This window comes from Mesoplodon densirostris, chromosome 18 (assembly GCF_025265405.1).
Source record: "Mesoplodon densirostris isolate mMesDen1 chromosome 18, mMesDen1 primary haplotype, whole genome shotgun sequence".
NCBI lineage: Eukaryota > Metazoa > Chordata > Mammalia > Artiodactyla > Ziphiidae > Mesoplodon > Mesoplodon densirostris.
Window position 1 is genome coordinate 4149114 of NC_082678.1, and position 13360 is coordinate 4162473.

Sequence of the window (13360 nt, forward strand, 5' to 3'; positions counted from 1 at the left end):
CTCCTAACCTGCTCCTTTTTGGGGAAAGAGAAAATAGCCAAGGGGCTGGAAACCGGATTTGTGCCCAGGACCCTGGCCTGAGGACCAGAGGAAAGTTCTTGATGATCACTCTTCTACCTTGTCTTTCACTTTCGCTGCACTGGTGTCTTATGTTGGATTTATTTCCATTTCTGACCTCATCTGTTAACAAGCTCTGGATGTGAGAGCTTCAATCATTTGCTGTGTTTGCGGACAAAACCAGGGAATGTCAGAGAATTAACAGGTTTCAAATTGCTATTTGTGAACTTAAGGCTAAAAGTAACACAATTAAATAGGCAAGTATGTATGGTCATTAAAATTCAAGTAGGCAAACAATCAGATAATTGTATGCTACTTATTATCCTGACCTCTTTAAGCACAAGTCCTTTAGTCCTTCTTTGGGAATAAATAATTAGGTGCATAAATTACTTTTATCTCTGAAACGTCATGTTGAGTTTAGCAATATTACAACCAAGCCCCCAGGAAGCTTTCTATTTGTCATAGTTTAATTTACTAAAGACTATTTTTAAAACATGAGAGAAAGGGTAAAATTCAAAGAGGAATTTGAACCCCAATCATTTTAAAACCACTTGAGTTTAAATATAGTCAAGAGAAAAATTCATGTGTGAATTTTTTTTTTTTTTAATGGTGTGTGTGGGTGGAGGAGGGCTACAGTGCTTCAAAATATAAGCCTTAGATTTGAAGGGATGGGGGTGAGAAGTCAAGGACTAAGAGAGGCTGGTCCTGAATCAAGGAGTTGTGACTGTCTGGACAGCCCCCGTGTCAGACAGTCACAGGGGCAGGCACTCTGAGGAGACTCCTGGAGGACCCTCCTTGGAGGTTCCCTGGGCTAAACTCTTCCTCAGACGGAGCAGGTGTTCAAGGAAGGCCAGCTTTGTTGGTTCTGTGCTGTGAGCACATTCTCTAAGCTCAATAGGCCTCAGTTTCTTCATTGTAAAATGGGGATAATAGTGCTATCTGTCTGAATATGGCTTTGAAGACTAAATGAGTTAAATGATTTTAAGATAAGCTTACTTGTTTAGCATAACATGTATTTCAATTTTTTTTTAGAAATCCAGTTGTTAACGACCATGAAAGGGCTTTGGGAGGCAATCTGCAAGCTTTAATTTTTGCTTCTCGTGCGTTCAAACAAAATTTAAAAACTGTTTGAGGGCCTCCCTGGTGGCGCAAGTGGTTGAGAGTCCGCCTGCCGATGCAGGGGATACGGGTTCGTGCCCCGGTCTGGGAGGATCCCATATGCCGCGGAGCGGCTGGGCCCGTGAGCCATGGCCGCTGAGCCTGCGCGTCCGGAGCCTGCGCGTCCGGAGCCTGTGCTCCGCAACGGGGGAGGCCACAACAGTGAGAGGCCCGCATACCGCAAAAAAAAAAAAAAAAAACTGTTTGAAATTAAACTCCAAAAATACTAGATATTTTATTTCCCAACAAGTTGTCTACAGAATTTCTTTTGATATGGCAATGGCTGAGAAAAGAATTCTTTTAAAGGTTTTGCAACTCAGATTCTTTCTGAGAGCACTTTTCTTGTTTACTTTCCATAGCCCCTTTGTTTATTGAAACCAGGGTATTCTTTGTTCCCCTGAAGCTGTTTCAGTGTCCCTGACATTCTGGGTGTCTCCATTCTGTGGTGTTGACCCCTGAGGGGGTTGGAATTTCCCAGCACTGAGTCTGCTGATATTGTGATGAAACATAAGAGTGTGGGGCTCCCATCAGCCGTGGCTGGCATTAGTCATCAGGCACTTGTGTGCAGAGTAGTACCAATTCCAGCTTGCCCAAGCTACTGTAGTTGCTTTTCTTTTAAAAGCATCATCCTCTTTTTTTCTGTTCCTGTACCCAACCTAAAATTTCAGAAGCAAGGAGGGTGGTTGGTGGGGGTGGAGGGTTGGTGGGGAGTAAGAGGTAGCTAAACGTGACTGTCCCGGCTTGAAGTAAATGGCAGGAGTGACAGGCTTAAAAAATTTGATCCTGGGCTTCCCTGGTGGCGCAGTGTCGAGAGTCTGCCTGCCAATGCAGGGGACACGGGTTCGAGCCCTGGTCTGGGAAGATCCCACATGCTGCGGAGCAACTAGGCCCGTGAGCCACAACTGCTGAGCCTGCGCATCTGGAGCCCGTGCTCCGCAACAAGAGAGGCCGCGATAGTGAGAGGCCCGTGCACCGCGATGAAGAGTGGCCCCCACTTGCCACAACTAGGGGAAGCCCTTGCACAGAAACGAAGACCCAACACAGCAAAAATAAATTAATTAATTAATAAACTCCTACCCCCAACATCTTCTTTAAAAAAAAAAAAAATTTGATCCTAGCTGTTGCCTTCTGCTTACCAGCCTCTCAGGTGGAATTTGGTGGGGACCCCTCTGAGCAGCCTTTCTGAGTCCTCACCTTCAGGGTACTCTAGATGCTAAACAAGTGTCTCCCATTCCCAATAGGGATACCTTTGATTCTTGCCCTTCACTGAGAGCCTTGGGCCGGGGATTGGCCACTTGGCTCCGAGCAAAGTCTGTAGCTCGGCATTTTTCATTGAGCTGTTCTGAAGAGCAAGACTCTTAGCTGTTAAGAGTGAAGCTGGGGAGGCCTGCAGCAGGGGAGCATAGATTCCCTTGAGTATGAAATATGGTAGTGGTGGTATGGAAATCAGCGGTCCTTTGTGGAGGGGAGCTTTTGCAGAGAACACATAGATGAACTGTAAAGAAGCCCCATTTCCCTTCCCTGGATTCTCTTCATAGGGAAAATTATAGTTAGCCGTATAGCGTCATCTGAATATTTCTCTCGGTTTTCGTTCTTGAAGGACTGCCACCAACTCCAGTCCAGCTGCTCTATCCAGTGTCCCGATTCAGCAATGTCAAATCCCTCCAGCACCTTTGCCGATTCCGAATCCGACAGCTCGTCCGGATAGATCACATCCCGGATCTCCCACTGCCTAAGTACAAGGGGGCCTTTAGAGGTGGGGCAGGAATGGAGGGTTAGTTACAGTGTTCGTGAGGCCTGCAAGCTGAGTGTACAGGCAGAGCCTGGCAACTCACAGGCGTTGTCCTCTCACTTCTCCTGTGTCTTAGCACCTAACTTAGAAATGTCACGTTACAGCCGGGAAGGAGGAAGGGGTGTGTGTGTGTTGGCTTCCCTTCTGCAGACTCTGTGGAGGTGGGAAGAGGGAGGGAGACAGAACTATAATAAGTGAGAGAGTGGGAATTTTGTCGGGGCAACAAGGAGCCTTTGGTGTTGTCTTAACCATACAGGGATTGAAAAGAAGGGAGGGTTGACTAAAGGCGGTCTTTCTTTTATAAGCTATGTATAACATTTTGTGTGTATCCTTCTTGTGTTATTCGTAGGCCTCTGATCTCTTATATCCGAAAGTTCTACTACTATGATCCTCAGGAAGAGGTATACCTGTCTCTAAAGGAAGCGCAGCTCATTTCCAAACAGAAGCAAGAGGTGTTGGAACCCTCCACGTAGCGAGGGGCCCCCTGCTGGTCACCACCAAGGGTATGCCACCCCTCTGCCTCACTGTCCAGCCTAGTCTCCTCCTGGGCGGTTATCATGCACTGGGCTTCGTCCCCCCTTCCTCTCACCCCACGCGTATACCCTGATCCAGGCACCTGTCCAGGGAGTCGCCACATTTGATCATGGAGTCCCAGGGGGGCACATACCCCAATTGGGAGAAGAGCAGATAGACACAAGAGGCTTAAAGAGTCTTTGCCAAGCACCAACTGCGTTCATCACTGAATATATATAAAGAAAACACACAGGTGCAGCTAAGTGTGCAGCCTTCTCTCCTACTTTGGCTGATCGCCCTGATATCGCACAAATGACATATAAAGCAGGAAAGCAAAGGGGAAGAAAACTTCATCAGAGGGAACGCAAAATGCCCTTAATTGTCACAGGCATGCACTTCACTGAGAGTTCCACTCTGTCCCACGGCTTGGAATATGGGGCTGAGGAAAAAACAGCTCGCTCTTCTATTCAGAATTCCATCTGGGCCACTGAGAAGTAAATTGTTGAAAAGCATAAATGAATTAACTAAGGAATTCATTTATCTAAGAGGCTCTTCTCCCATTGCTACACTGAGTGTTCATTTATTTTCCCATAACATATCTTGGAATACTGGTTTTTTTTTTTTTTTTTTTTGCGGTACGCGGGCCTCTCACTGTTGTGGCCTCTCCCGTTGTGGAGCACAGGCTCCGGACGCGCAGGCTCAGCGGCCATGGCTCACGGGCCCAGCCGCTCCGCGGCATGTGGGATCCTCCCAGACCGGGGCACGAACCCGTATCCCCTGCATCGGCAGGCGGACTCTCAACCACTGCGCCACCAGGGAGGCCCTGGAATACTGGTTTGCACATATGAATTCTAATTAGTCTTCTTGGGAATTCCCTGGCGGTCCAGTGGTTAGGACTCCGCGCTTTCAGTGCCGTGGGCATGGGTTCGATCTCTGGTCAGGGAGCTAAGATCCCACATGCCTTAGGGCTCAGCCAAAAATAAAAAATAAAAAAAGTCTTCTTAAATTGCACTACTGTGAACATTGAAAGGTAGAGGGGAGTGAGGAGCAAAATTGCTAGAGAATTGGTGATTTTGGTGGTGTGGGTTACGCGCAAGATCTCACGTTCTAGTGATCTACTGCTGGGATGCAGAGACCACCCCCAACCCCTTTTACTGAGGAGTGTCCTTTTTAAAAAATTAATTAATTAATTAATTTGGCTGTGTTAGGTCTTAGTTGTGGCACGTGAGATCTTTCGTTGTGGCGCTTGGGCTTCTCTCTAGTTGTGGTGCGTGGGCTTCTCTCTAATTGCAGCGCGCCAGCTCTCTAGTTGTAGTGCACAGGCTTAGTTTCCCCGCAGCACGTGGGATCTTAGTTCCCCGACCAGGGATCGAACCCGCGTCCCCTGCATTAGAAGGTAGATTCTTAACCACAGGACCACCAGGGAAGTCCTGAGTGTCCTTTTTATTTATTTATGTATTTTATTTATTTATTTATTTATATTCGGCTGCGTTGGGTCTTTGTTGCTGTGTGCGGGCTTTCTCTAGTTGCGGCGAGCGGGGGCTACTCTTCGTTGCGGTGTGCGGGCTTCTTGTTGTGGTTTCTCTTGTTGCGGAGCACGGGCTCTAGGCACGCGGGCTTCAGTAGCTGCGGCATGCAGGCTCAGTAGTTGTGGCTCATGGACTCTAGAGCGCAGGCTCAGTAGTTGTGGTGCACGGGCTTAGTTGCTCCACGTCATGTGGGATCTTCCCAGACCAGCACTTGAACCCGTGTCCCCTGCATTGGTAGGAGGATTCTTAACCACTGTGCCACCAGGGAAACCCCTGAGTGTCCTTTTTAAGCACTGAATTCTTCTGCTTCTCTTCTAACCTCCTCTGTTCCCATTCCCATCCCCCATACAAAACAAACTAAGGGGAATAACCCACAGGAGTGACAGCCTTAGAGTGAAAAGTGGGCTTTAATTCTCCCCACCCTCTCAGTTCTCTTCATAATGGGAGAAAATGACAACTGGTGTTTTTGTCCTCTGGGTTTTTTTGTGGCTCAGGTGAACCCAGCTGTGTGTCTCTTCTTGGCTCTGGTGGTCCCTGATCCTGTGCTACTGAGGGGGAGAGCATGTGAGCCAGGTTTAGCAAGGGGAGAAGGAATGAAGAAGAGAGAGCAAGAAATGATATCTCCAGGAGGCTGCGGGAGTTTTAACTTAATGGATCCTGGGCTGGATGTACAGTTTATTTGTCATGTCTTCAGTTACAGGCATACCTTGGGGATACCTTGGGTTCATTTCCAGACCACTGCAAGAGAGCAAATATCGCAATAAAGCAAGTCACAAGACTTTTTTGGTTTCCCAGAGCATATAAAAGTTTTATCTGTACTATACCGTAGTCTGTTAAGTGTGCACTAGCATTATGTCTAAAAAAAATCTACATAACTTAATTTAAAAATATTTTATAGCTAAAGAATGCTAACCATCATCTGATGATGTAGGATTGCCACAAACCTTCAATTTGTAAAAACGCAGAGTCTGTGAAGTGCGGTGAAGCGAAGCGAGTTGAACGAGGTGTGCCTGTGTCGGCGAGCTGTGTGCCCTTGGAAGCGTCTCCTAAAACATCTTAGTGCTCTGATGTCTAGGAGGGTTTCTCTGCTTGGTGGCTTTGCATTGATTAGGGTGGGGAACTAGGGGGGCCCAACTACGCAACTGCGCTGTTGAGGAGTAATTGGGACCCTTCAGTTAGAGCACCGTTTCTGTGGGTGCTGTGCCTTAGGAGGGGCCCCCACGAACACAGCCACATTCAGAGAAAGGTTCAGGATGGTGGGGGGCTCCACACTTCATCGTGTGGGGAATAACTGATTATCATGGACCAGAGAAGTTTTAGGGTACGAGGGGCTTGGTGGCCAAAAGAAGTATTTGATGGATTTTCCTAAAGAAGAGTGATTAAACTTACTCTGTGTGGTTCCAGGGGGCAGGAGAAGGACCACAGTATAAGTTTTAAACAGATTTCAGTCCGACTTTAGAAGAAGCTTTTTAACAGATGCAAATATGGAATGGTTTTCCATAGGAGTTAGTGAGTTCCCCATCATTTGTTTATTCATTCAGCAGACATCTATAAAGTAGCCAGTGTGAATTGGGAAGAGGGTGCTGAGCAAGATAGTCAAAGGCCCTGTTCTCACAGAGCTGCAGTTCTTGTAGGGAGAGACAGACAGCAACATGTAAGTGAATAGGTTAATTTCAGTTGACTTTACATGTTATGAGGAAAATAAAACTGGGTGAAGTTTAGTGGTTAATGGTAGCATACTACTCAAGTTTGAATGATCAGGGAAGGCTCCTGTGAGGACGTGACATTTCAGCTGAGATTTGAATATCAAGGAGTTAACCGTGAGAGGATCTTGGAAGCAGGCATTCTAGGCAGGGGATCCTATAAGTACAAAGGCCCTGATATGATCAGGTATAGGCTGGGGCTAACCATTTGCCACGACTGTGGGGGGCAGTCACGTATTGGCAAAGGATTGCACTGAACTCCCGGAGCCTCTTTTTACTGTGACACTGGGATTGTTGCTTGTAGCAAAGAATAAGCATCATGCTGTACTTGCTCCTAGGACCCCCTGAAAAAGGGAAGTAACACTTCCCAAGGGAAAGGCCTTTCAGGTGTGAAATTCGGCCATTATGATTTCTTGTTGGTCAGGCTGGTTTTAATTTCAGAGTTCCGAGTGGGCCACTTGGTCTGTGTGTGCTCTTACCTGGAGAATTTTTTGCCAAGATACTTGGAGTTAGGGCACAGAGTAACAGCTGGAACAGCGCCCTTCTTAAATCAGAAGGTAGAAGCGGCACTGGCCTTCATGATTATATGTCAGCCCTCTTCAATAGCCAGAGGCCACAGAGCCTACAGCTATTTCTAGCTTGGCTCACCAGGGGTTACTCCAGGGACTCAGTTCTTTTTTCAGTGCCTAGAGCAGGTGGGCCTTAGGGAAGAAGTCGGCGGGGGGGGGAGTGTGTGGAAAATGAAGGGGAACGGGAAAGGGAAGGGAAAGGGAAGGGAGGCAGTGTGTAGGACATCTGTATTAGTCATTTTAGGACCTTTTTCGGGCGACCAGGTTGTAGGCTGCTCAGGTCCCCGTGACAAAGGCCACTGCTGCATCCCCAGCCAGCTGCAGTGTTTGTGGAAGCACTTGGCTCTCCAGGCCCCATTCTCCCTTTGAGCTCTACTTCTGCACCTCCAGAGGCTGTTCTTTCACTCCATTTTGGTTCCACTCTATTGAGCCACTCTAATTAATCCCCTTTTTTACCTAGGCATTTGGTTGCCAAGCTCCAGTTTCAAAGAACCAAATGAAGCTACCATGAAAAGGGGAGTGAAGAAAACAAGAGGAGTAGGAAGGGTTGGGATCCTCCGAGCAAAGACTTTGGTTCCCCTCGCCGCCCTGGGGCTTGGATGAAGCACACGACCAGACTGTCTGAGTGGGGCTCCACCTTGTCACATCCAGCCCTGTGCTACTGGAACTGGATGAACTCCTTGGAAAACTGGAAGAAGTCTCAACACTGTTCCTTTTTCAGAAGTTTTGTTCTGGATATTTGCATTTCTCAGTATGGAAAACTCACCCTAAAGGCAGCTGGGGTCTGTGCGCATTGGATTGGAAGTGGTGCCAAGGGTGAGCGGATCCAAAGCAGAGGAGAGGAGGAGAGGGGATTGCCAGGGAGGGTCATGCAGGTGGTGCCAAAGGCAGAATTCGAGTCTCCACCATTGACCTTGAAGAAGGGAAAAGAAGGAGTCAGAAGTGCACATCAAGTCGGGAGTCTCTGAGGGCTGAGAATCTGCTTCTCTGTAGGCGTGGGTAGCTTCAGCAGGAGCAGGGAAGAGAGGAGGGTGGCTAGTCTCGAACAGATGATGACTGGACAGAACCGGCACGTAGCTCTGCCGGGGGGAAGCAGTGACTCCTCGCACACTTTGCTTTTAAGGTTTAGGAACCTGATTTCAGAACCACCTCTCATAGCAGCTGTGTTCGTTTTGTTTTACTGGATTCCTAAGTTCTGTGACCTCAAGTTAGCCCTGTTCTTCCTCTCCCCTCAACCCATTCCCTCGAGATAACTGTACCTTTCACTCTGGTCATGGCAGCATCCTTCCTATTGCTTCCGCCGCTGTCGAGGCAATAGTTTTCTCATCACCGGAACAGTTCAGAGCTCCAGTCCCGGGCTGCTGAAGTTAATGGAGCGCGCTTCCAGATTCTTAATGGCAAACCATACCCATGACTTAGTCAGTGTTCCTTACCTCCACATGTCTGTCAGCTAGGGAGAGGGAACGTGGAGGAAGGTGAGAAACGAAGCTATTGTGCTCTTCCTAGAGAAAGCTCCCTAGTGTCTCAGCCTTAATGGCACGTCTGAGATCAATGAGGAGGGAGGAGAGCATTACAGCTCATGTTCTTAGGTTTGTTGGAGCAGGAGGTAGCAAGGGCTTCTTTATTTTCCTGAGTTCTTTCTGGCGACTCAAACATTTTCCTGACTTAGATCCTGTTTGCCCTCCTTTCATTGGGGAGTCTGTGTCAGATACTGATTCGAGAGTTGCCTGTTTTCCAGATGGAAGTGGAGGAAGAGGGAGAAAAACTCCAGTGCTCTTCTGAACTTGGCCATTGTTAAATCATACAACATTATGAGTTTGCTTTTCTGTAGAGTTACTCTGAGGAGAGGTTTGCTATTAAGATGTGAAAATTGAGCTGTTTGATCTTTATTACTCTTTGGCAGGAAGTATTCCAACAGACTGCCTCTTTTGGTTCCCCTATGCTTATATCTGCCTCATCGCATGAGATAAATAATATTGTCAGGTTTGTGGTTTCCTGATCGTTTGGGGTGAGGCCCCAGTGTCTTGTAATTTATAGGACCGCCTCATCTGGGAGCATTGGCCTTCTGCCTTACGTCCTGCATGGGATGACCATTCTTCCTCCTTATAGCTGAACAGGGAGGAAACTTGCATTGTTACCTGGCTGTGAAGAGGTGGCCCACAAAATGAGCTCTGTAGCATAAACGCAGCCCACCCACCTTTGATTTGTCGTGTGGTACCTCTTCTCTCTCTGGCTGCCGTGGTAGTATCACCAACCAGTTAAGGTTGTGATCCCGGGAATTGGCTTAACCTATGGGTCTTGCCTCTTGAAGGTACAAATTAACTTGCCATCTTGCAGAAAGTGCCACCCAGCTGTAGAGCCTGCTGTCTGGAATCCACTGAGATCCTCGAGTGGCTGTTGTGCGGCTACGTGGGATTTTTTTTTTTTAATTACTTTTTAGTGTTCATTTGCCTGATTCTGGGCTAGCTACTGTGGAAGACACAGGAGGCGGAAGACATATTCTCTGGCCTAAGGGAGCTTTTAGGTGGCTGCCACACATGAAGTATTTGGAGAATGACTCAGCATGGCGGAGAGAATCAAGGGCTGTCTTTAAAGAAATTCAGAGTGGGTAAGATCAGTGTAGATCGATGGTCTAGGAAAGCTCTGGTGCTGTGAAAAACTTTGGTTTTTAGGTGAGGGCAGGGCAGTGAGATGAGAAACACAAGAGCAGGAGCACAGAAGCAGGAATCTGCAGGTGTGTACTGAACAGTGCACAGTCCCAAGTTAGAGCAGTGGCATCAAAGAATCCTTTTTCTGTGCTGTGGTCTAGACCGAAACTTCCTAGTCATCAGGCAGGTCTGAATGCTGAGGGGTTATGATGGCGAGGTGGAGCCCAAAGCCAGAAGTCAGCCAGGTTCCTGCCTGTGGCCAGGGACCTCACTGCTCTCAGCACAGCCTGGGTGAGGAAGGCAGAGCCCCTGGACCCCTTGTGGTACCAGGGGTTTCCAGTGGAGAATCCATACTCTCAGGTACAAAACCAAACCAGCTGAGGAGGCGTGACCCACCCTCACCACCATCCTTTCTCCTCCCGGGAAGGGTAGTGTTTACTGTGTCCATAATCTGTCTGTGCGTTAGTCACAGCCCAGGCCGTAGCCTGGTCCTTCCTCCGTAGAGTGGGCTATAAGACAGAGTTGTGCAGGAGGAGACAGGCTTCATCCGGAGGTGAGGAGTCCGGGCACCAGCCTGGTCAGAGCAAACAGGGAGGTACAGGTGCAGCCGGCCTTCAGCAGCAGCTCCCCTTCCCCTCTCCTGCCTGGGCCCCTGCCCCCCGTGCCGATCCTGTGTAGTGCTAACTGAAATGCAGTCTACAGAGGGAACTCATTGCTTCTTGGTCATTGTATTTTCAAGTCACAAACCGGAAAAGGTTCTCACTTCTAGGGACCCGTCATTGGTTTCTAAGTTGTGGATGGGTGATGTCAGTACCCTCAGGCCCTGCCTGTGTAACCCTCGCTTGTGTATGACTGGTCTGCTGTAACCTTCCTCAGGACGGGCGTGAACCACTGTGAGTTAGTGACTGCTACTGCTACTACTTGAAAGTCGTGTGCTGTGGTCGCAGGGGGTGAGGCGGTGGGGGCTCTGCTGCGGGGACTAGACAGATGGGTGACGACCAGGAGTTCGGGACACTTGGCGGTGACCTTGGCCTGGTTGCCTGCCTGTGCCTAGGTGCAGTGAGTGTGACACCCTGGAAGGCCCGCCCTGGGCGGCAGCACCCAGGCTCCTGAGGTGGGGGGTGTGGTGCGGAGCTTGCTGCCGTGGTTTCTCCTCCTCCTTTCCTACTTGTCACCGGAGCTGATTACGCAGTCCCCTTATTAAGGTTGGGAGAGACGTGGAGATGGCGGCAACCCCCGCGACAGTGCACATCCAGGAAGTGCTGGCAAATGGGAGGGTGGTTAGTGTTCTCAGATCTGGGGTGAGAGACTGGAGTAAAGCCGGATGCCCTGGGTGCCAGCCTTTTCAGCCCTCACCCTGGGCCCTGGAAGACTGGAAGAGCACAGCCTGCTTGGCCCTGGCAGGAAATGGGGATAGGAGAAACGTGTCCTCTAGGTTAGATTCCCCCCGCCCTCCTGCCTCTCCTTTGGCTTTGAGCCCTGAAGTTGGAGGCCTAGGCACTGGCATATATAGCTCTTTGGCTGCTGGAAGGAGGTCTGAAAGTCATTGTGTGTGTGTGTGTGTGTGTGTGTGTGTGTGTGTGAGTGTTTTCATTTGCAGAAGTTTTGCCACCAGTGGGGGTGTTGAGAGCATCTCCACTGGGGGGAGACCTGCCATTTGTTGTCCACTTTTAAGAGAATGACGTGCCCCCTGTCCCTAAGGGAAGAGCTTTTGAGTTAGACATTTTCCCTATGGGAATCCTCTTGGTTTGGTTCATGGGAAAGGGGGAAATGGATAAATGACTTTTTATCTCTAATTGTCAACACAGCTGTTCTTACACTGAATTTGTGCTATTGCATACATGTAGCCATCTTTCTTTTCACTGCAGCAGTGTGTATCAGTAGTTCAAAATGATTTATTTGCTCCTGGGGAGTAGAACCTTTTTTATTAAAAAAGAAAAAAAAAAAAAGAAAGAAAGAAAATCGTGACCCCCCTTCCCCCCATGATAGCTATAGGATTATTGGGCCACAAAGCTCGAGAAAGCAAAGTCAAGTCTGCCAGTCCCCGTGATCTCTCCTCTTTTGACATTGGAGTCTTCATGCTCAGCACAAAACGACAGGAGGCCTTGAAAAGATAGCGAAGCCTTGGGAGGTGTGAGATGGGGGTTGGAGCATAGAGACAGAGGCACTGGGGACTCAGATGCTGCAGCTACAAAACTAGAGTAAGGAATTGTATTTAAATTATTGATTTCTCTAATCTGCCAGGGAAAGACCTTTCTTTACATACAGATTCCATATTGTCTTTGTCCTTTCCATGCTTCTTGACCTTCCTGGTAGGCGCCCCCAGTTTCTTCCTGTTTCCCATCCTGTCCTCTCTGCCCCTTCTCTCATTCCTTCCCACCCCCGTCCACCTCCCAGGAAGCCAGTCCTGCGTGCTGAGTCTGTGACATGCCTTCACGCCCATTTCATCTCCTCAGAGGGTACCTGGAATTGCTCCCACCCCCTCCCACTCCCTCTTCCAAAATGCCGAGTGGGGCAGGCAAAAAGCAGCCAGTCATGGCAGCGGAAGACCTGAATGTCTGCTCGCAGCTGGACTGCGATCTAGTTGCTCCTGGAGATGGAGTGTAAGGTGAACTTAGGACACTCTTGATCAGAACCCAGGAGGTCAAAACCCCGCACAGCCCCGCTCCGAGCTTCGTCCTAAGCCCCCTACCCAGCTCAGGTGGAGCAGGAAGGCCGGTCTGACTACTCCATCTCTGGTGCTCGCTTGAACAGGGACCTGCCCCTCACTGTTAGGCCCAGAACCTTCTCCAAGAAGCATAATCCAGGCACCGCTCCGTGGGCAGGCTGCTTGTTGGAGGCCCAAACTGCTGCTGCCCGTGCCACAGCCACTGCTGTACAGTTTTTGGTGGTTTTTTAAGAAACTCAATGAAGAGGGGTGTCGTTCTGGGCTCAGGGTGGTGGCCAGTTCTTCGCCAGAAGGGGGACCACGTCGCCCCTGCAACCACGTCCGTCCTCTTCAGCCACGCCACCCTCCTCCCAGCCAAAGCGTGGCCTGGCTTTTGTCTTCCCATTTAGTTTTTCTCCTTTCCTCTACCTTTTTGTGCTTAATTTATTAAAATAGTTGCTGTATAATTTATTTTCATAAACTATAAAAAATGACTAAATGGTTAAAATAGACTTGCAGGCCAATCTTAAATGGGGTGGGAGGGTCTGAGGGTGGGTTGGGGAGAGGGAAAGATGTTTTGATATAAACAAAACAAATGCACTTTGGGTGTGTTTTGGTATTTTTCTGGGGATAGATGGGAGGGTGTTGGGATGTCCCTGTAGATTAGTTCCAGAATGGGGTGTCTGTATATACTGTATTCATAGGCATGTTTGACTCTTGTAAAGGGACATTAGTAGCTGCTGC

At 48.8% G+C, this 13360-nt stretch overlaps 1 protein-coding gene across 3 annotated transcripts in view; it reads left to right on the plus strand.

The window, feature by feature from the left end:
• Nucleotides 1–13147, plus strand: part of SOCS7 (suppressor of cytokine signaling 7) — a 34100-nt gene extending 20953 nt beyond the window's left edge. For all 3 annotated transcript variants that reach the window (XM_060081619.1, XM_060081620.1, XM_060081621.1), the window contains 3 exons: nucleotides 2816–2951; nucleotides 3357–3510; nucleotides 7782–13147. In XM_060081619.1, coding sequence (XP_059937602.1) covers nucleotides 2816–2951; nucleotides 3357–3480 — 260 coding nt within the window. In that variant the 3' untranslated portion in view covers nucleotides 3481–3510; nucleotides 7782–13147. The remainder of the gene's footprint in view (nucleotides 1–2815; nucleotides 2952–3356; nucleotides 3511–7781) is intronic.
• Nucleotides 13148–13360: the final 213 nt, after the last annotated feature.